Genomic DNA, 21805 nt, shown 5'->3' on the forward strand with positions numbered 1-21805 from the left:
GCCATATGCTGCAGTGCCATTTCATAACCCCTAGGGCATCCCACCTGGTCTCCACAATTGACTCAGGGTTCCAAGTCTCCTTTAGATGCTGGGTGCTATCTGCCAGCCCTTAAAGATGTCAGACTACAGGATGTCTTGGCTGTGGGGCATGATTCAGTTGCCTGTGTCAAAGAGGTACTTTAGAGGGGACTGCAGCAACTTTCTCACACAAAAGAAGCAACTATGAATCTCATAATGGGCCAATAGGTGCAGAGTCTAGGAACACTCACCTGTAGACTTTTGTTTGCTGTTTGCTTTGTTACTGCATATAGTTAACTAATCACACAGGTAACAGTGGGTAGGACTTAACTCCAGGCAACTAAAATTTGGTATGGAGAATTACTTTATAGAGATAGCTTCTCTTACGTATGCAGTCATCAGACTTCCTTATCTACCTGGTCTCCAGCTGCTTGTGCAGCTTTAGAGGCATAGATGTCTACAGATGCACCAGTTTAGGTCTTGATCCATGATGTAAATCTAATGCCAGTGGTAAAGCAAAAGATAACTGGACCCAAATGCTTTTCATAACACATCACCATCTCTTCACTTTTCCATGCATTAACTACTCAGGGAAAAGGCAATGCTGTAGCATCTCTTGAATATTTGTTTTGCCATCACTAAATGATCATGTAGGATTTTTGCTGAATTATTTTGCTTGACTAAACACCACCAGAAGTATACAAAAGCAGTCTGTGTCATTTAATCACCAGTACCTTCAGAATATTTACTTCTTATAGCAAAGATTAGCCATTAAAATAACTATCTGGTCAGCAAAATGAATTAATTCTGTGGAACAAAGAAACTATAGGTGGAAAAAATAAACAAACCAAGAGCCAACTTTTCAGCTGCTGAAAACTTTATTCTTTTGTTACTTCAGACACACCTGAGCTAGGAAGTCCTGTACAAAAAAAAAATAAAATGTCAGTATGATTTTACTGCAGCTTTGTAATTTTTAATCATTTACTGTAAAAAGGAAGAAGAGGAAGAAAACTGCCAATGAATCTACTGAAAGCACTTAAACTTTCAGATTATGCCATTACTGTTGCAATGAGGATTGGCCAAAACGCTTCCATTTTATGAAGAAATCAGATGTTACTAAAATCTTTCTGCAAAATAACATGCCCCATTTCAGGGAGAAATTAAATGAGAAGTGAACTTTAGTTCAAACCGTTTTGCTGTCTCACTTAGAAAAGAGACAAACATTTGGTTCTTACTGAACAGAGCAAGGGCCTGTGTTTGCCTCCTCCACTTAGTGGGAATACATCAGGCCACTGAGAAAAAAACAGATTATAAAAAACACATATTCAAACTTCCCTGACTAGAAAAATTCAAAATAAAACACTTGTAGGAATCCCAGCAGCTCCAGCTGTGACAGGGATGCAGTAGCATGAAGAGATGAACATTCAAGTGGAATGTAAGAAGCAAATCCTCCAGTGGAACAATGAAGTCCAACAGCTTGCAGAAGGTGTAGGTATGTAATATGGCTTGCAGAACTGGATCCTGTGAGAAGCTGAGTGGCTTTTGCAAGCCACTATTTGAGGGTACCAGGCACTGAGTTATGGGAACCATGAAGCCCTCAGACAGCACCTGCAGGTTTAGGTCTCTAGTGCAATATAAAACACGTTTTGCTCCCTTTAGTGGCCTGGGAGCTTACTTTGGCTTAGCTCTTCCTCCAAGCATGTGCTATTAAGTTAATTAAGCATTTAAAAAAACCAGTCTTGCTTTCCAGAGACTCAACATAAATACTACTCTGCCTTCTTCAAAGGGCCAGACTTTCTGCAAGGGTAAATCAATGCAGCTTCACTGATTGAGGATCTGGCCTTGAAGTCTATTCAGTGCATTAAGTCCAGCGCAGCATGACATACGCCCTGGCAGTAGAACAATTCTCAAGATTAATATTTGAGGGAAATTTGGCAGTAAAAAAAAAAAAAAAAAGGCTCTGTTGTGAAATGCTGACATTTCTTTAATCAGTGCTGACCACCACAGCGTCTCCTCTGGAGAACTGAACGGTTATGCCTGGAGTTTGGCTGTCGTTCTCCTCAAGCTTTAGTGCTGCATTGTCCAAGCCAGTGCTGCTGGGCTGCGGCAAGGTGGTAGACTCTGCTGTCCGAGTGGGAGTGGAGCAATACAAGATGAAACCCACCATGATGATAACGAAGGACAGGATATAAAGACCTGAAAACTGGCAGAGTAAAGAAAGAGACACGTGAAGTCTTTTCTGATGTGAAAATGCATCAACATTGCCTCATCTTAAAAATGTGAACGCTATCCCCCTGTTAAAAATTACTTTAATGAGAATTATCACCACGATCTGTATTCAGGGCTGAAAATAAAAATTCAGCATCTCCATTCACTGACAGACTCCAGCTTCTGGCAGGTTTTCTCTACACTTCATCCTCAACACTGTGGCACAGGGAGTTTTCTTAGGTCTACATAGCAGAGTCTTCAAAGAGAAAATAAACGGCTGTAAATACGGTGATACACCTGAATGCTGAAACATTCTGTCCCTAAGAGAACTTTGTTTCAGCACTGGCAAAAGACAAAACCCCTCCATACTCCATCCAAGTTACCAGAGTAGCTGGCTCTCTGCACAATTGTCTTAACTATCTGCAAGGTTAGACAAATGTAACTACTGGACCAAAACCTGTTTTCCCTCTACACCCAGTCTGAAGAGAGGGAGACTGAGGCTCCTTTCACAAGATTAGCATTTGTGCTCTGTTAAGTGTAGTGTAAGGTAAGAGTACGAGCTGCCAAGGTACATCAGGGCATCTCTTGCCCGCCTTAAGTCAAACAACTGCCAGAAAAATAAATGCATACTTCGTAACACCAGATGAAATAACACAAAGTAATCAAATTATGCAGTGAGGAAAACTTTTTCAGCAGATTTGTTAAAATCCTTATTGCCTTTGCCAATCCACACTGGTTAAACAGTATGATGGACATAGCACATCTTACATCCCACTGTCAGTATTGCCTAACCTCCTTAGCTTCCTCAGATATATCTGAAAAACAAGTTCTACCTTATCAAACAGCAGAGCTGGGTGAAATGAATGGTAGGACCTGGATGGTGGATTTTGATCCAAAAAAAAAAGAAGAAGACTGAGGCATCTATATTAAGGCACTGCAGTTCCTAGCTGGCAGTTACTTGGCTTGGAAGCTCTTGGATGGCACTATGCAAAAGGAAAACCAGATTGAAATGCAGTGGCCTTGTGATGTGTGCTCCCCCTCTTCACTTGCTGGCTTTTAGCCCAAACCTTGAACTCAAGTGTTCACCTTGCACAGGGCAGTACCGAGGTCTTAAAACATCCTCATGCAGACAGCAACATCTGTGGTCCTACCCTTAATTTGTTCCAGTCAACCAGGCAGAACTTGGGTCTGTATCAAGGCACCTGCAAATCTTCTCCATTGTGCAAGCTAGGGCCATGAGTGAACATGTGTTTGTGTGCAAGAGCAGGTAGCTGGCAGGCAAGACTGGGCAGTCACAATAACTGCCAGATGCCCTCTTGTAGTGCACATAAGCAGTAGGTGTCTCAGATCCTGCCCAGAATTGATTTCTCTATGAGAAAATAACAGCCACCAAGCCAGGGTGCCAAAGCTGTTGCAGCTGTGATTCAAGGTCTGCCTATGTCTTCGCAAGCAGTGAAGTGAACCTACATCATGCTGCTCCAACAGGCCACTGAGCTTTTTTTCTTCATTTTTTGGGAAGGACTCATTGGTATTCTCTTAAGTTTTTTTATTTCTTTCCCCCCTCCCCCCCATTTCAAATATTGCAGCAACTTCCCTGCTTCAAACACTAATTTCATTCATACCTGTGCAGCTTATATCCCTATACTCACTACCAAGCTTAGACTACTTTATATGTTATCAGAGGACTATAACTCCATCTAGTGTCTCTATTTGCAGTATACTCCTCTTCCATAGGAGTTCATACAACAAAAGCATTTGGAGATCTTTTTTAGTCTATCTTGAGGGACTACAGGTATCTAATGAGATCATTAGGAACAAGCACAGCAAAGATACATTATGGATTATAAGACAGGGAAAAAAAGCTTATCAAAATAGGTATGCACAATTAACTTTTCACCTTCAACAGATGTGGTTTGGGCTGAAAAGTTGAGTGCATTAGCAAAACACTGTGCACAAGTTAAAATCTCATCCTTGTCCTTTTTGCTGCTTTGTTTCTAACCACAGATGCAAGCTCTTATTTTAACAAATAGCTGAATTCCCATAACACAATCCCAAAGTCTTTTCTAACTCATTTTTCTGTTTTGCCACCAGAATACCCTATAGTCAACCATTGTGGAATAATCTGCTACCAGAAAAAAAAAAAAAAAACCTTACCAAAATAAGCTAAAAATCCTGAAGAATAAGTTTATTATATCCCTTCCAAAGCTCTTGCTTACTTCTTTCTCTTTACCATAAATTTGTAATAGCTTCTTGTGTGCCAAAACACATTTAGATGTGACTCAGAAAGCATTTTTTTAATTGTCAGAATGTAAGTATGGTTCACCTCCTACATCCATTTTTAACGCATGCTTTGTATCTTGGAGCAAATTCTGGAATCCAAAACATGGATGAAAGCCTAGCTAAGAGACTCTTAAAAAAGAAAATCTACCTGCTCCCAGATCCTACCATTACCAGAAATCCACAATGTAAACCAAATTTGTCTTCATTTTGAGAAACAAATCTGACCTAAAAGCTCCTGACTCTCCATAATGCTGCAGAGAAAGCAACCACATGGAATAATACAAATTATGTTCTTAAGCAAAGTTCACAAGCTTCTCACTAAGCCCTTCCAGTCACTGAGCAACAAGTTCAATTACTCCAATTGCTGTAGTAAGCCAGGTTCTCACGAATGACTCTGGATGAAAAATGTTGGGTGGAATAAAATCTTTTTGGCTTGTCATTTAGCTTGAATACACATTACCAACAGTATTTCAGAGCACAATAAAAGTAACTGCCATTTGGAGAGATACAGAATAATATACTTATCAGTACTTTTCACAGGTCCTTTAGTCTCTCCTTAGCAGTAGCACTTATCCCAAGATGTTGGTAACGAACAAATCAAATTTCTAAACTCTAAAAGAAAACACTGATTTTCAAGGCAAACTGCTTCCCTCTCAGGCAGCAAATCCTTTGAGGACAGGGCGATTCAATCTCTTCAGACATAGAGAAAGAAGAAGCAAATCTAACATATGATTGCACAGCTTACACCAAGGACTCTACCACTTGAACACCTCGAGCAATTACTTATTATCTATCAACATTAACATATTCCATCCAGTGGCAGGTTGTTTGAAAATCACTATCTGTCTAATGATGCGATGCTAATTAATGAAGTAGGACTCCTCCTGATTGACATCTGCCAACAACGAACAACACAAGCTGTAAAAATGTAAAAGTGCAAAGGACTGTTCAGTGGCTTTTATGATTAATTTATAATTTTGGAGTAAAAATCTAACTGAATTACACTGAAAGAAGGCAAGTACTTACCTTATAGAAAAAGAGGAAAAGCCCAAAGAACAGACTGTAGAGATCCGCAGTCAGAATACCCAGGTTGACTGAGGTTGCACTGGTAACTTTAATCACTACTGGCATGAAGCTATACAGCCCAAACATACACAGGGCAAAGACTGTGAAGAGTAGCACTGTAAAACAAGATGACAATTTAAAGAACACTGATGTTCTTCAGATGCCTTGAAAGCATGCTTTTTTCTTTCTTTTAGGATAAGGCCTCCTACAGGATACGTGAAAGCAAATTTAAGAAGCTGCAGAAGAAATATGCCCTTTCCATGTCTACCCTGTATTGCAAAAAATTACTGTATCCATACAAGAAAGTTCTCATTCTTTCCTTGTTAAGGTAGAAGTTGACTGAAGAAATTTAGAGCCACATCTATCAGTAACATACAGTTTTGTTGCAGTCAAAATGTCATAAAATCCATTTTTCCAGTATTTATTTCACAAAGTACAACAGAAAACTGTTCCTGGGATGTTCCAGCCCCAAACACATCTGCAGTTAAACAGGTTTCATTTTTACTTACTTCAATTTATTTTCAAAAACTGTTTCATGTTATACAAAATGCAAAACTGGAGCTCAAAGGTTTTAATGCTCAATCCTGTAAAACATATCTCTCTGCAGAGATGCAATGTCTGCAGGAAACAGATCTGTGACAATATGAATGTTGCTTCATACTCAGAGAAGGAAATGAACTCCAGCACTCAAAGTCTAATGACTGTAATTTTCAGTGTTCTCTTAAAAAGCAGATCATTTTGTCAACCACATACCAATTTTCCAGTTCCATGGAATTCTCATTATTTCCCTATGTTCCACAATGGCTCTAGAATAAAAGAAAAGATGTAATACAATAAAAGAGAGCAAAAAAATATTCAGATAGATAATTTAATTACCAGCGTATAAAAGAAACATTTTGATTTATAATCCCTTAATTTTAGTTTGAAATGTTACTGAATGACACCAACTCCAACATCTAACAAGCATGAAAAAAGACCTGAAAATTAAAGTGCCTGAAAGTCAAGAGCACTATAATTCTTACGCCTTCTTGCCAGGCTTTTTCATCTTTCAGAGATTCATTTTTATTTGATATACCATTTGAGGAAATTATTAACTATAATGATGAGAAATGAGGAACATAAAATTCATTAGATAGACTTAAGTGCATGTGGTCTGTTGCCCTAATGTGGTTATTTGTAAGAGTATACGTGGCTTCATTTTAAACTGAAGTTTAATATGGAAGATGTCCCACTAATGATTATCTCCTGAACTCTTTCACAGAGAAAAATGCATGAATATATGCCTGTGAACAGTCCTCAGCATACTGAGGATCCTCAAAGATCAACAAGACCAAGCCAAGTATTGGATGTGTTCAATTGCATGATTTTAGCTTTAGAATTGCTGTAATAAGAACGGTTCAGATAAAAAGGGTTTGAAACAGATGCTGATGAGCAACAAAAATAAAATCCAAGTGAGAGGACTCCCACAGAAGCCAAACACAGACGAAACAAAGAATCAATTTATAACAACATCATTTCATGGTAGACAAGCAATCATCTGTAGAATATTCTTAATTAGTTTTAAAATAAATATTAGATCCTTACAGCTGTAGACCGCTGATAATAGTCCCAAACAAGCCCACCATTCCTAGAAACTCCACTCTGCTCAGATTTTTCACAATGTATTCCTCACTCACATTAGAAATGGCATACAAAGAAGCACCAAGTAGCACTAAGACATCTCCAATCACCACGTCACTACCTGTACAGAAATATTAATCCACAATAAGGGTAATGCTGCAAACACTTGTAAACTTTCCTTAAAAAGACAAGTAAATATATCTCCAACACCTCTACCTTCCAGAATATGGGGAAACATCCCTCCTGTGTGCAGGTGAGTGGCTTGGTGTCTGCTTGTGGACTCTGCTACCCAGCCACCTCCCCCTGCAGAGTCTGGAATGAATGAGCTAAACCCAGCATTTAAATTTCATCCTAATCAAGCCACTATAATGTGGTGCAATTCTACTTCTGCTGACCTTAGCCACTGTACAGAGTGAAGAAAATTCCCAGTTAGAGATGCTCTCCACCTTTCTGAATATTGCCTCCACTTTTGTAGTAAAGCATAACTCAGGCCTTGGTAAAATCAGTCTATTGATTTCACCAGGATCTGAACTCAGCTTCAGGTTTATGACAGATCTTAAGGTGGCCACTGTAGACGGGTGATACCACGTGTTCTGCTGCAACTTATTTAGACTGCACAAATAGGACTCCCTGTGATACCATCATTCATCAAATAAATGTCATGATGCACCAGATAAATAGCAAGAGGCTCACTGTTGTTTAAATCCTTGAATCAATTTAAAATTTCTTTCCCTGAGCCAGCTGGCAATCACTAAGAAAACATGCTGAAAATACAAGGTTAAGTAGTAGCAAAGATACCCAAGTCAGTCAATAACGCCCAACTGTCTTAAAGTCTCAGGGAAATGATTTTTCTCCCTCAGGACTGAGATACCTGCACCACAAAGCATTAAAGCTAAGCCTCTGTTTGTCCTGACATCCTCCTTACAGTGAGGTATCAAAATAAGACCAAACAGGCTTGTCTCTATGCTGCTGGATGAAGTCAATGGCCTGAAATTTACCTTGCCTCATACCCTCTGCCTCTGAAGATTCAAAATTCTTATTCAAGATAAAATTGTTATGATATGGGTTGATTTAGAGAGAGAGAGAGAGACCTGCACTTATCTGCACCTGGATGGATCCTGGTCCCCAGAGCCCAGCCTCCCCGCTTAATGTCCCAGGAATTCCAGCATTCTGTTCACATCTCCTTTTGCTCTCACATAAGTAAATCCCTGCTTTCCAGTCTGTGATCTGTGGGCCTTGGGTATACATGGACCATTTCTGCTGGATCTGCCAAAGATAACTCTGAGAAGTCAGCTACTGTTGAGTAACTTTATTCACTATTTGTACTCATACAAAACTGCAAATCAGAGAAGGTTGGCTGCCAGCAGGCTGATACCATGGAAGCAAGACCAAGTTTGCAGAGAGAGGCAAGCATCCTATTAGACCATCTCAAATGCTTTCCAGAACAAGGCCTTTCACCAGGTCTGATACACAGCAGCAAAATTTAAGCCTGACACATGTGTTTCACTATTAAAGTGGAAGAAATAATCCAAAATGACAAGAAAAGAAATTCCTTAGCTCCCTATAAAATCAGCATCTCCTCAGCCACTACCTTCTTGAACAAGAAATACAAATAGTAGCTTTTCCTCTCCTGTAAAATAGAACTATGTCCACTCCCCCTGCATTTGCTCCTCTTTCTACTTGACAAGTTGGCCCACCATGGTAATGTCTCTCTGTTCTTCCCCCCACCCTAATGACAACGGACTCCTTACCTTCACTGTCCTGTCTCCCTGCCAAAATGTCTGCACCCACCATTGTTCCTACACCAAGCAAACAGACGGCAACAGCAAGGAAATGGATCAGCCTGTATCTTGCACGGAGAATGAACCACGACAAAGCCATCAGCACAGGAATCCCAAAACAGTCCAGCAGCTGTGTGTACAGAGGAACAGTTTGAATTAGAAACACACCCCAAATCTGGACTATACTGTCCTGAAAGCAAATGTACAGGATCTTACCTCCTGTCACTATCATATGTTAATGAAATCCACAAAGCAACCCCAACAGTTTCACTGAAAAGACATCAGACCTACATTTTACCATTAAAAGCATTTTGCAAGTGAAGGAGGAGCTGGGGAAGGTGTCCACTCTCTCCTGATAGGAAGGCGCTGACCTAGAAACTCATCTAATGATGGATCTCACTAATCTCTGCAGCTTCACAAACGAATGCTAGGATGTTGCTCTGAAAACATGTTGCTCACCACGACACCAATACAAGGATATATATTCACTGACATTTCTGTTTATCCCCAACAAGTTTTATCTACCTCATCTTTTCACTCCTCCTCAAATCTGCAATTAAAATTTAGGCCTCCATGTAAGTGAAGTAAAAATCCGGAACAAGTGAAGGATATAAGTAATCTGATTTTATGTTGAAGTGACTGGGATAAGGACCTGATCCTGCAGTTCTGGTTTTAATTTCCTCCCATCCCCCACCCCCAACTGTACCCTACTAAAAGAAAAATAATTATATGGTACATGTGGTGGAGGCCATGTGCAAAACTAGTAGAAGATACGAAGGGAAGAAGTCACTTCCCCAATCTTCCAGTCTCTCATGAAAGTATGTAGAAGCCACCAATGTGTTCTCATTACTCTATTAGAGCAGACTCTCAATTAACATGAAGCAGGTAATCCACTCTAATTCACCCATGCATCATCAGCAGAAACACAAAAGGCATCTGGAGTTTAGAAGCTCTTCAAATGTGTCTGCAGACACTGCTCCAAGTAAACTGAACAGTGCATTCCATGACACATCCATCTTCTATCTGTTCTTCCTTATTACACAAAGTGCCAAGAGTTACCTATGTTCTTAATACAGATGGGTGTAATGTAATAACCAAATAACACTGAGAATATTCAGTTAATAATTAATATTTAATTCAACAAATTCAAAATTAATACTGTTTCTGAATTTGTCTGGAGGGGAAAAAAAAACGAAACATGTATTTTCTGACCTCAGTGGAGTGCCATGAAACTACGTAAGACAACAGTGTACAGCAGAGCATATAATCAGCTTCTCAAAAATTGCTCACAAATTACTCTCAAATGTCAGCCCTTAAAACTTGGCCTCTTGAAGTTCCTACAAAGTACTAGGTCCAGGTATATAGGACAGGGGTAAAGTCATTACAATCAAGACAAGAGCCTTTAGTCCTTTGTGTTCATTGCCAACCTCTGCCTGCCTAAGTTGCCTTACCCATGTTATTTCATCTATTTCAACACAACTTTGCTCTACTGGAAAATATCACACTGTGAGTTCCTATCCAATCACAGGTCTTTTTGTCTATCATACCTTTAGTCTAGACTAAGGAAAAGCATTCAAAACTGGACTGTTTGGACTAGTACCAAAACACAAAAGTATTACTAACATCTAAATGCAAATATTTACTCCCTCACTAGTAGACATCTCTCATACTACTGTGTAAACTTTCACTTCCCTGTTGAGATGTTACCACATAGCTTTCCAATCTTAAAGCAGTTTTTCAATGAAACAGAAAGAGTGGGAGAAAAACCCTTTAAAAAAATCTTAATTAGGACATAAGAGAATGGTACATAATGAGCCAGATGCTCTTTCAGTAACGCCAGATGAAGCATCACTATATCCAGACCAATAACATACTGTAGAGCTACAGCATCCTGGTTAGAAGACTTGCATCCAGGACACACAGGCACCAAATGATAAAGAACATGCACTGGTGACCTGTTCCAGGGGACAATTATCCTCAATTACAGACTGAATAAATCTGATTTCCAACTACCAGATCTTGCCTTCCCTTCATTACAGATCTCTTTGGTGGAAAATGCTGTCTTCTGTACAAGATCAAGATCAAAGAGGTGCAAAGCAGATGTAATGGCTCAATGAATTGTGTCAATGAAATAATCTAAAAGAATAAAGTTTATTCATTCCAGTTTTATGCCATTTACAGCAGTACTGTGATACTGATTACTGTTGCCAGTAGAGCCTCAGCAAATTCTAGCCTGCATTTTCATACAGGGAAAAAAAAACAGATAATCTGGTGATTTGATTTACAAATGTTTTGACTCAAGTCAGGCTTTGGCCACACTGCTTATAGGAGGCAGAGTGAGTAAATTATTAAAAGATGTTTTAAAACATGGTTAATCAATTATCATAGACTGTAGGAGGTCATTGCTTTGCTTATTATTGCCAGCTCCAGACAGCTTAGTGAATAAGGAAGCTCAACAGCTCACCCTGCTCACTTTCCCACACGGCTCCCTTAGGGCACCCTCCAGCCAAGTCCCAGGGAGTCAGTCTGCATTTTCTCCCGTTGAGGTTTATAGTCTCCCATCAGCAGATATTGTGTCAACAGCCATCTATAAAATGCCTTCACTTAAATTACCTAGGGAGCAAACACTAATTGGGCTAAATGATATGCTAACAACACAGAATCACAGCTTTGCTGCTTTTTTTGTCCTATGTGATCAAACAGCAGCAGAGTTAAGTCTCGCCACAAGACAAAAGGACACCAGAAGAAGACTGTCTGACATCGCCCCAGCCCCAGCCTAACAAAAAGAATTCAGCTGTGGGCCAAAGTTGTTTTATTTATTTACAGAGAAATGAGAGCTGCCATCTCAATGTTATCTTTCAAAAAATCTCACAACTTCTTCCACCCAATGCTAGTATTTGATAACTAAAGGAAAATCAGTTCTGCTTTTCTATGCATGTGTGAAAAAATACATGGAAGTTCCTTGCTGAGCTAAGGAAACTTATCTTTAAAGACAAGATCCACAGAGCTAAGCTGAAGCTCCACCCAGCCAACATTCTAACAGTTATTACCCCGTGTTTGGGGAGGTGCCATGCACTCCTGCATTGTTTTATGCTCCCTGGGCACTCGCTCACAACCACTGCTGCAGACAGGCCATCAGGCTGGGTGCTATGAATAACAGCTTCTGATAAGGCTACAGAACTGCTTGTTATTGACTGACAGAAAATGCCTTGCACTAGAGCAAATCACAGTTGTTGGTTTTTTTTCAGTTGGCTCTGTATCTGATTTCTGATAGAGGTGAGAAACTGGGACTTCAGAGAATCTTACAGCAACAGACAGCCACAACAAATTCACCATTGCTCAACTGACACAAAGCAGAATCGGTCCAAAGATTACCACATGGGAAAAAGGTTCAGCAAATGCTTCTGTTTGGCAGCCAGAAAGGACAACCTACTCTACCTATCTGTTCTTTTATAAAAATTAAGAAAGAAAGCATGGAAATAGCTTTACTACTTCTGAGAATTTAGATCAAAGTCCTGGCTTTTTCAGCTGTGAAGTATATGATCAAAGAGTGTCTCAATTATCAGCTTAACTTGATCTTGAGAATCAAATGCATCACTCTTAAAGCTTTGATTTCTTAGGCATTATTTGTAGGAAAATTAAAAGGCTAATGACTCCTAATGTGCAAATATGAAGTGGAAATGTGACAATAATCCATCAGGCACATGTTACTGGTCTTTGGCAGCGCACAGAAAAGTTACTGCCGAGACCACAGGAATTTATTGCTTTACAGGCAATTCTTTTAAATATTAATCCCTGTTACTCTGACTCTGTAAAACACTGACACTTAAACACTCCCTTCCAAGTAAGAGCCAGCTCTGCATGGTATGTTACTTTTTCATTTGGGTAAGTGGGACCATGACCCCAGTCACAGAACTACCATCAATAAGAGCAGGCAGACTGTCATGGTCCCAGACACACTGCCTCTTTGCTTCTGCATCATGTCCTCCCTTGTTTCAGCAGCTGTGGAGCTACATACTGAGCTAGCTTGGGCCTGACATGTTTCTCAAATAGTCCAGCAAAAGGGAGGGTTTAGTCTGATTTTGCTCTGAGCTCTCAACCAGTCTGCTCAACAAATTTGGCCATGCAAGCTTGGGAGCATGCAGTTGGGAGGCAGGAGGAAGGCGCTACCTCTTCCAGCAGCTTATGTCTGTGCAGGGTGACACGGGAAGCCCTGCCTTAGCCCTCTTGCTTGTAGAGCTATTTCTGAACACCAGATTTATACTAGTGCATCAACATGGCACCAGTGCTGCAGAGGATGTGGACTGTCACTTCAGGAGCCTGGCATACTGACTTCCCTTCCATCTCTTACAGAGAGCGACACATCCATAAGCCATAGGGCTGCTCACTCACAGCATGGTCATCAACATCAGTCTGTCTTCACGTGTGGTGCTACACCTCACACCTCTCCCATAGCTTTTAGGACTAGACAAGAGTCTCATCAGCAAGAGCCTGTGCCAAGTGAGTTTTACCTGCTCATAAATCTTTACTTTGCATCAGGAAAAAAACCTGAAAGGCTGTCAGCAAACTCTTAGAAGTGCTTTTTGTCAAAATTAAAATTAGAGTTTAACTCAAAAGCAGCACTGAGCAATACAAACCAATTTTCTCTGCTTCCTGGAAATGTTATTCATGATGCAGGATGCTCTTCCCTGTACCACAGAGAAAACAGGTATTTGAAAGGGTTTTTTTGGCTTGAGTAGCTTCCATGTCTATCCTATGAATCGCATTTCAGAAACCAGTCCAAAACAGTAAGAAAAGCAACAATTCAAAAGGAGAGATCAGTCCTTACCTGCACACTTGTGAGGGTTGTGTATTGGTAGGCTTTTACAATCATGTAGTTGGCTTCAACATCAGCCAGTCCCAAAAAAATATACTTCCACCATCTCTGTTTCAAAATTTGCCAAAGACTGTCACCGTCTATTTAGAAGAAAGCAGCAGTCAATAAGTGTTTCCTTCCAAGCAAATGTTACACAGGAATCTTATTTGTTAGAAGCATAAATAATACTGATATATTCTATTTTGGTTGCACCTGCTTAAGAAAAACACAACAGCAAAAAGCAGTCTGTGAGGAGGCAATGCAAGTGGTGAAAAGCACAGAAATTCTTGCACAGCAAGAAAAAAACCTGCAAGACTAGAGTTGTTTAAAGAGTAGTTTAAGATTAGGGGGAATACTAAATAGCCTCTGGTGAAGAAGTTAGTTTAAAATAAGTCTATTTTCCCTAATATCACATAGGACTTAAAACCAAAGAGCATATAATTTTGAATGGATATGAAATGAAATAAAGTTAAGTGCACATTTAACTTGTGAAATTCAAAGCAGGAATTTAATCATCAACTTAGGAAAAAACTCTACAAGTATTGACTTCTCTAGTGTCGAAATACGAAAACAAAATAGAGAAGATGAAAGGAAAAAAACATTAACTAGAATCTCCCATCCCACATTTCACATACCAGTCCTAAATGCCAGCATTGTTGTATACACGAGAAGCAGCAAAGAATAGTTGATAAAACTTTGAAACATTGGAGTATTCACTTGGTATTTTTCTGCGAGGTATTGGCTTGTAACAGCAGTCCCACAGATAAACAAGGAGAGCACCTGCCCCAGAACGATTGTTTTCAAAATATGCCTGTGAATATAAAAAAAACAACAGTTAGCTTAGAATGAAACATTCACAGTTAAAAAAAAAACAAGGAAGTATTTGCTGGTTGTGGCTGTACAGAGAAAATGCTATTTTTCAGAGTGATGCTTTATCCTTTCTGTACTCCCTACCAATGCTGTTCTGATTAGCAGTAAGCCAGCTTTTACCTGCACAGAAAATTCAGAGATTCACAGAATGGTTTGAGTTGGGAGGGACTTCAAAGATCATCTAGTTCCAACCCCATCACCTTCCACTACCATCAGGTTGCTCAAGGCCTCATCCAACCTGCTCTTGAACACCTACAGAGAGGCAGCATCCATGACCTCCTTGGGCAATCTGTTCCAGCACCTCACCACCCTCACTGTAAAGAACTTCTTCCTAATATCCAGTCTAAATCTACCCTCCTCACGTTTCAATCTATTCCCTTTCTTCCAGCAGTTGCATCAGGAATAGTGAGGCCAGCAGGACTAGGGATGTAATTCTGCCCCTGTACTTGGCACTGGTGAGGCCTCACCTCGAGCACTGTGTGCAGTGCTGGGCCTCTCATTTCAAGCAGGACACTGAGGCGCTGGAGTGGATCGAGGGGTGAGTGACGAGACTGGCGAGGGGGCTGGAGGGAAAGTCTTATGAGGAGTGGCTGCGGGAGCTGGGGTTGTTCAGCCTGGAGGAGACTCGGGGGGGACCTTATCAAACTCTACAACTACCTGAAGGAAAGTTGTAGTCAGGTGGGCATTGGGTTCTTCTCCCAGGTAACTTGTGACAAGAGGGCATGGTCTGAAGCTGTACCAGGGAAGATTTAGGTTGGATGTTATGAAGCACTTCCTCGTGGAAAGGGTAACTAGACACTGGAACGGACTGCCCAGGGAGGTAGTGGAGTTGCTGTCCCTGGAGGTTTTTAAAGAAAGACTGGATGTGGCACTTAGTGACATGGTCTAGTCAATGTGGTGGTGTTAGGTCATAGGCTGGACTTGATGATAGCAGAACTCTATTCTGACCTCAATAATTCTATGATCCTGTGATTCTGTCCTTGTAAAAAGTCACTTTTTCCAGGGTGACAAGATGGGTGTGTTCATGGGTACCAAAGCCAACTACAACCACAAAGACAAACCCTCCTTTTGGAAAGGAGGCATATTTGCATGGATTCCAATTCAGCTGCATGAATCTTGTTTTCAATTCAATCTGGCACCAAAGCTCTTCTGACTTTAAAAGTGCTGCTTGGCACATTGTTCTCTCCAAGTCATTCTGATGAGACAGCAAATCTCTGCCAAGTCCAGCCATGCTGCAAATTCAAGAGATTTGAGCAAACTGCTTTGCTAGAGCTTATTTTATCAATCCCAGCAATGGTACACATCCACATCATAAGTATTCATATATCACATCATCATTTTGTAAGGTCCTGTCCAGCTTTGTTGTGAACAACTCTTTCTGGTGTGAGAGAGAATATTCCCATTTCTAGTATTCTGAATGTTTAAGTAAACAACATAGACCATGTTTCAGATAGAAAATTATCATGATCACACTGTAGCACAACATTAACTGTTAAGTGCTATAAAACATATGCATGTATTTTATGTACACATAAAACATATGCATGCATTTTTATATGTATTCATATGAAGCAAAACAAAACAAGAAAAAAAAAAAGAAAAACTTTTGAGTCTATCTCACCTCACCTCCATTATATTTAATTTCTTTTTATTCTTGTCAAAGACCTGATTGCACTATTTTGTCATCAAATAAGCAGTGATTGTGACACATTCCAGCTAATATAACTGGCTGATACAGAAATGCCTTTTTACTTTCCATCTGAAGAATAATTTTAATCACGTGCCAGTAAGAAGAAAGAAACATAGGAAAGATGAAATTTCAGAGAAGAGACTACCTCTTCTCTCAGGCAGGCATGGACACTGCTTCCAGCTAGCTCTTTATCAGCTCTGCAAATTCTGACTCCTTCACAGGAGGCAAAATGACAGGAGATCCATGAAAATTACAATGAAGAAATAATGCAGTAAACAACACATGAAAAATATGGTTTCATGCATTAAAAAATCCATACATTGTTTTTATTATTCAAACAAGGTTTTGCTCCAAACTGTCAGAAAATGTCTTCTTTACCCTCAGTGCTTTTAGCAATTTATTGGGCTAAATTCATTCCGTGCTTGGGACAAGGGCCTGAAGGTGCAGATCAAACTTGAATAAATGCATGGACAAAACTGCTGCCATTTTTCTGGAGCAAAGCTGTGAAGCCTGTGTAGTCCACAAAACTAAATGATCTTGTCAGTACATTACCAAGAGAGCTTAGAGCTGGCAAAAGCCCTGCTCTCCTAAATGCAAACTCCCCTGCTTCTATCTCCTTGGTGGTGTGACAGAAATGGGCAGAACCACAGGCAATACGACCCACACTCATCTGGCCCATTTACCATGGACTTCTATAGAGCAAGGTTTTATGTATTTCCCTTCAGGACATGACACATAAAGATGTAGCTTTGCTTGTCCTGAACTACAGAATCCTCTCTATAGCAGAGGCCTGGACTCTGTGCAGTGTTTTGGCAAACTGTGACCATGTTCCAGCAAGAGGAGTAAAAGTTGCCATTCAAATTTGCTAATGACTGAGCAGCTTCAACCACTATTTATTAAAAATAAGAAAGATCTGGCTGCCCTCTTGCAGTGGATTAACTCCACTAAACTGATCTTCAGCTTTTCAACTACCCACATTTCTCTGACTTAAAGCACCTAAGGAACTATTTTGGGTGTGTTTTGCCATATAGGAAGAGACAGAGAATCTCCAGAATGTTCGGAACTCTTTGCTTAGTGGTTACTGCACCAGAAATCACTGCTACTTAATGTATGTTTCAGTCGTACTACAGCATTTACGTCTACAGTACTGAAGGCATTTGACAAGGCAAGAAGGCTTCATCCTGCTTCATTTCCTTGTTTTCCTCTATTTTAATTCAGAGATTTTTTTTCTTTCCTGGAGAGATCCAAAATGTTAACACCAAAAGACCAACAAAAAAACATTATAAACGGGTGGTGGAAGGCTGCCCTCAAAAGATGGCCCCTGCAAATACCAAAATACTGCATTTCTGGCAACTTTGTGTAAAACACGTCTCTTTACTCTGACACATGTACACGCACACCCCAACACCAGGTGCAAGCCTCAGCAGGAACAGCCAGGATCTCAAAAGTGATTTCTTCAAATTTCAAGTGTGACGCCACATTCCTGGCACAAAGCACTGGGCTCAAAGCAGCAAGATAGCAGCTTTGAAGAGACCAAGATGACTCTTGTTATGTGTGGGCTCATAAGCCTTATTATTTCAGTGTCCACTAAATTCCCACAGCAAATTTACCCTCTGCAAAACTTGAAAGTCACATTGGTTTCCATTTACAAGACAGTTTCTTGCAAGAGAAATGCTTCAAAGACATGCATTTCCATTCATTCTGGTATTGACATGAGTATTGATGATCACCACTTTCTTATTAATAATTTATTATCTTTGGAAATATATTAATTATTAACTTCTTTGTGACAGCACTTGATCCTCTCTGATCTTTTTTTTTTTTAATGCACTGGTAAGGACTAAATCACTTAAGACTCTCAGATGATACAAGGTAAGTGGTCTGAAATGGCCTTTAATAGTTTGGAGTTTTTGTTCTTTTTTACTGCTTAGTAGTTGGGTACTACATAATTACTCCTCTCCCTTGCACAATCCTATCTTAGCTATAAGCAAAACTAGGAGTCATTTGGAGACTTTTTAGAACGTGAGTTGGCCACAAATTGGTCTAAAGCCAGCATTAAGCAGCCTACAGCTCCTGACATCATGAGAAAGGCTGCCTTTCTTTGACTCCATGTGAAATGCAGAAGTAAAATATCCCCAGATATTAAAATACAATCACAGTCTATATCTGAGGAAGTTTAATAAAATCTAATAAGCCCACAGTTAACAATCTAATTGGCTATTAGATTAGTAAATCCTGTAATTTTAATGTATTTTTTTCCCCACAAAACTAAACGCTGCTTTTCAAAAAATACATTTATGTCATCAGTTAAACACTCAACAAGCAAAGCCTGGCAACACTTCACATAAACATTTTACTTGAAATTCAGCATTAACTACCGAATCTTTCCCAAAGGGGTGGGGGAGAAAAGACCAATTCATCTTAATAATCTCACAATTTCATGCACATAGTTAAAGAAAAACGTAGGTGCTGACTAAAGCCATATTCCAACATGGTTAGCAGATAGCTCAGGGCAGTTTAAAAAAAAAAACATAATTTAAGAATTAACACTTTTAGAAGTTAGTGTTTCAGTGTTTTGCTTTGGAATTGAGGTCAATTCAATTTATAAAAGGCAAGAAACAGAAAAGAATCATTAGTTTTGTTCAAGAACCAGAAAGAACTACTTTAAAAAAAAAAAAGGCAACAAACCCACCTTCCTATGACTCAGAAGCACCTTTAGGAAGACTGAAGTGGCTGAACCTCCAGCCACCTGGAAAAAAATAAATCAGTCCTTCACACAACACTTTGCAGAAGCCAGTGACAGCTCACTGTTTTCCTTCAAGTACCACCACTACACTCATATGCTGTGGCCATCTAGCAATATTTTGCCAAATTACTAGCACAAGTGAGGTTTACTGACCAGTTCAACAAGTTCCTGTCTTGACTTTTTGGGCATTTCTGACAGGCTGGAGGAATAAAAAGAGAAAACTTATAACCAGAATAGAAACACAGGCATTGCCCTCTGCACAGACCTCCACACGGTCCAGTCGTTGAACTCCAGCTTCTAAGTGTGAGACTGGAGAAGAGCCAGCGCCTCCTGCTTGTCAGACAAGGATACCTGATGCAGTAGCTCTTAGAGAATAAATGTAAAGCTTAGGGTAAAAAAAGCCTGTTAAATAGGTTGGTTTTTTTCCCCAGATGGAAATTGAAGCTGTAAGTCAACAGTAGCTCTTGCAGGCTGGAAGTCAGAGGGGTGAGTCCTGTTCTCAGGAAAGGCAGCACTCCACAAGTACCAGCTTTGAGACACAGGTGATGCTCGCACAGCTTGGCAGATTTGTTTTTCATTGGCTTTCCAAGCATAGCCAGTGCTCCCATTTTAAGTGATATACGCGAACAGGTCTGTCCTAAGGCAATTCAAGGAAGGACAGAAAGGGAGATACTGGCCTTTCTGGACTCCACACTTCATCACATGTCCAGAGAAGGGCAATGAAGCTGGTGAGGGGCCTGGAGCACAAATCCTATGAGGAGAGGTTGAGGGAGCTGGAGAAGAGGAGGCTCAGGGGTGATATTATTACTGTCTACAACTACCTGAAAGGGCATTGTAGCCAGGTGGGGGGTGGCCTCTTCTCCCAGGCAACCCAGCAATAGAACAAGGGGACACAGTCTCAAGTTGTGCCAGGGTAGGTCTAGGCTGGATATTAGGAGGAAGTTCTTCCCAGAGAGAGTGATTTCCCATTGGAATGGGCTGCCCAGGGAGGTGGTGGAGGCACCGTCCCTGGAGGTGTTCAAGAAAAGACTGGATGAGGCACTTAGTGCCATGGTCTAGTTGACTGGATAGGGCAGGGTGATAGGTTGGACTGGATGATCTTGGAGGTCTCTTCCAACCTGGTTGATTCTATGATTCTATGATCTCAGCTGTTTTGTTCTGTTATCTTCTCTGTCCCCCCACCCCGTGACCTACTCTTCCCAACAACGTTGACAAAACAATACAGAACAAAGTACGGAGGGGAAAAAAGGCACCGAAAAAACCAGGAAAACAGAAAAGTATTAAGCCAGAATTACTACAGAAACCAATCTGGAGTATCAATCATGTGTGCATATGTTAGAACACACTCTTAGTTTAACAAAGTCAGATCCGTGACTAATGCTACACTTCACATTCTCACCCAGCAGCAGTCACAGGCTGCACCTTGGCTGTGATTCCACTGCAGCCCCGGTACTAGAACAGCCTCTTTAGGCAGCTCTCCATCGGCAGCAGCCGAAACTCTCCAGGCTGCCGCTCGCAGCCCGCTGCTCTCGTTTCTATCTGGGAGACAGCCCGACAGGCTCTCCCGAAGGCTCAAAGCCGCTCTCGGCTCATCCCAAGTAGTAACTACGGGCCGGCACCGCGGCTGGGCACCACGCGGCTTCTCCGACGGCACAGAGAAGCCGCTGCATCCCTACCACGCTACCGGCGAAGGCGCCGGAGGCAGCAGGGCAGAAAGGCTGTCTCCTCGTTCCGCTGCTCGCTCCCGCGGACCGGGGCAAAGCGACCCCGACACGAGGCACAGCCCTCCAGCGCGGCAGGCGGGTAGAAGGCCGATGCCGCCCGGCTCCACGTAGAGGCCGTCGGGGGCCGCGGCCGGGAACTCACCAGGTACAGAGCTTGGCTCCGAGCAGTGCCAGCAGCCGGCGCGGAGAGCCGGCGGCCTCGGATGGCGTCTCGGCTTCAGGCGCCGCCTCAGCCCTGAACACAGTGGCAACCGCAGCACCGGCCGGCGACGCCCCGGCAGCGGTCGCCTCCATTCCGCGGCGCTGCCTTGGCCCTGGACCCGCCGAGCGAGGGAGGCGGTACGGGAGGGCGCTACAGAGGCGGCGAGGGCGCCCTGCCGGCGGGAGGAGGAGGGGTACCCAGACAGCGGAACAGATCTGCGCGGGCGGCCGCCGAGACGAGCTTTGTGCCCGCCGAGGGGCCGCCCCCGGGAGGAGCATGGCTCGCCCTGGGGCCGAAGGATGGAGCTGTCCTGCCCATTGTGGCATGCTCCTGTGTTCCTTCCCCACGCCGCGCAGGTTTCCCTACTTTGTCCCCCGCCCCGCCACAGGCTTCAGATCCGAGTACTGTGGAGGCCTGACTGCGGGTGGCTCCTACACCTAAAGATTTACCTTGGCCTGCTTGTACTCACCCATGTCAGGCAAACTCGCCTGGAGAGCTCGGTGGCATTTTGCATATGCTGGTGGCGGGTTTTTTTGTGATGCTCTCTGTGTGTCACAAGTGGTGGAATTAAACCCTGCAGGTGCTTCCAGGAGGAGCAGACTTCTGCCTGCGTTGGCACAAACATTTGTCAGTGTCTTGGCTGTGCTGTATGCTTTCTGACACACGACGCAGCCTCTCAACCCTCACCTGTTTCCCACACAACACCGTAGTTTAGTATCTCTCCCCCACTACCACAACTGTTTTTC

The 21805-nt window shown here is 41.7% G+C and overlaps 1 protein-coding gene across 1 annotated transcript; it reads right to left on the reverse strand.

The window, feature by feature from the left end:
• Window positions 1-877: 877 nt before the first annotated feature.
• On the reverse strand, window positions 878-21299 carry SLC35F2 (solute carrier family 35 member F2). The gene is made up of 8 exons (XM_064171041.1): window positions 21000-21299; window positions 14463-14638; window positions 13801-13928; window positions 8943-9102; window positions 7156-7312; window positions 6325-6377; window positions 5533-5687; window positions 878-2221 (listed from the first exon to the last, which is right to left on the reverse strand). The coding sequence occupies exons 1-8, from the start codon at window positions 21149-21151 to the stop codon at window positions 2003-2005; spliced, it is 1200 nt and encodes a 399-aa protein (XP_064027111.1). The 5' UTR covers window positions 21152-21299; the 3' UTR covers window positions 878-2002.
• Between the last annotated feature and the right edge of the window lie 506 nt (window positions 21300-21805).

The sequence above is a fragment of the Pogoniulus pusillus genome, chromosome 3, assembly GCF_015220805.1.
Source record: "Pogoniulus pusillus isolate bPogPus1 chromosome 3, bPogPus1.pri, whole genome shotgun sequence".
Classification (NCBI taxonomy): Eukaryota; Metazoa; Chordata; class Aves; order Piciformes; family Lybiidae; genus Pogoniulus; species Pogoniulus pusillus.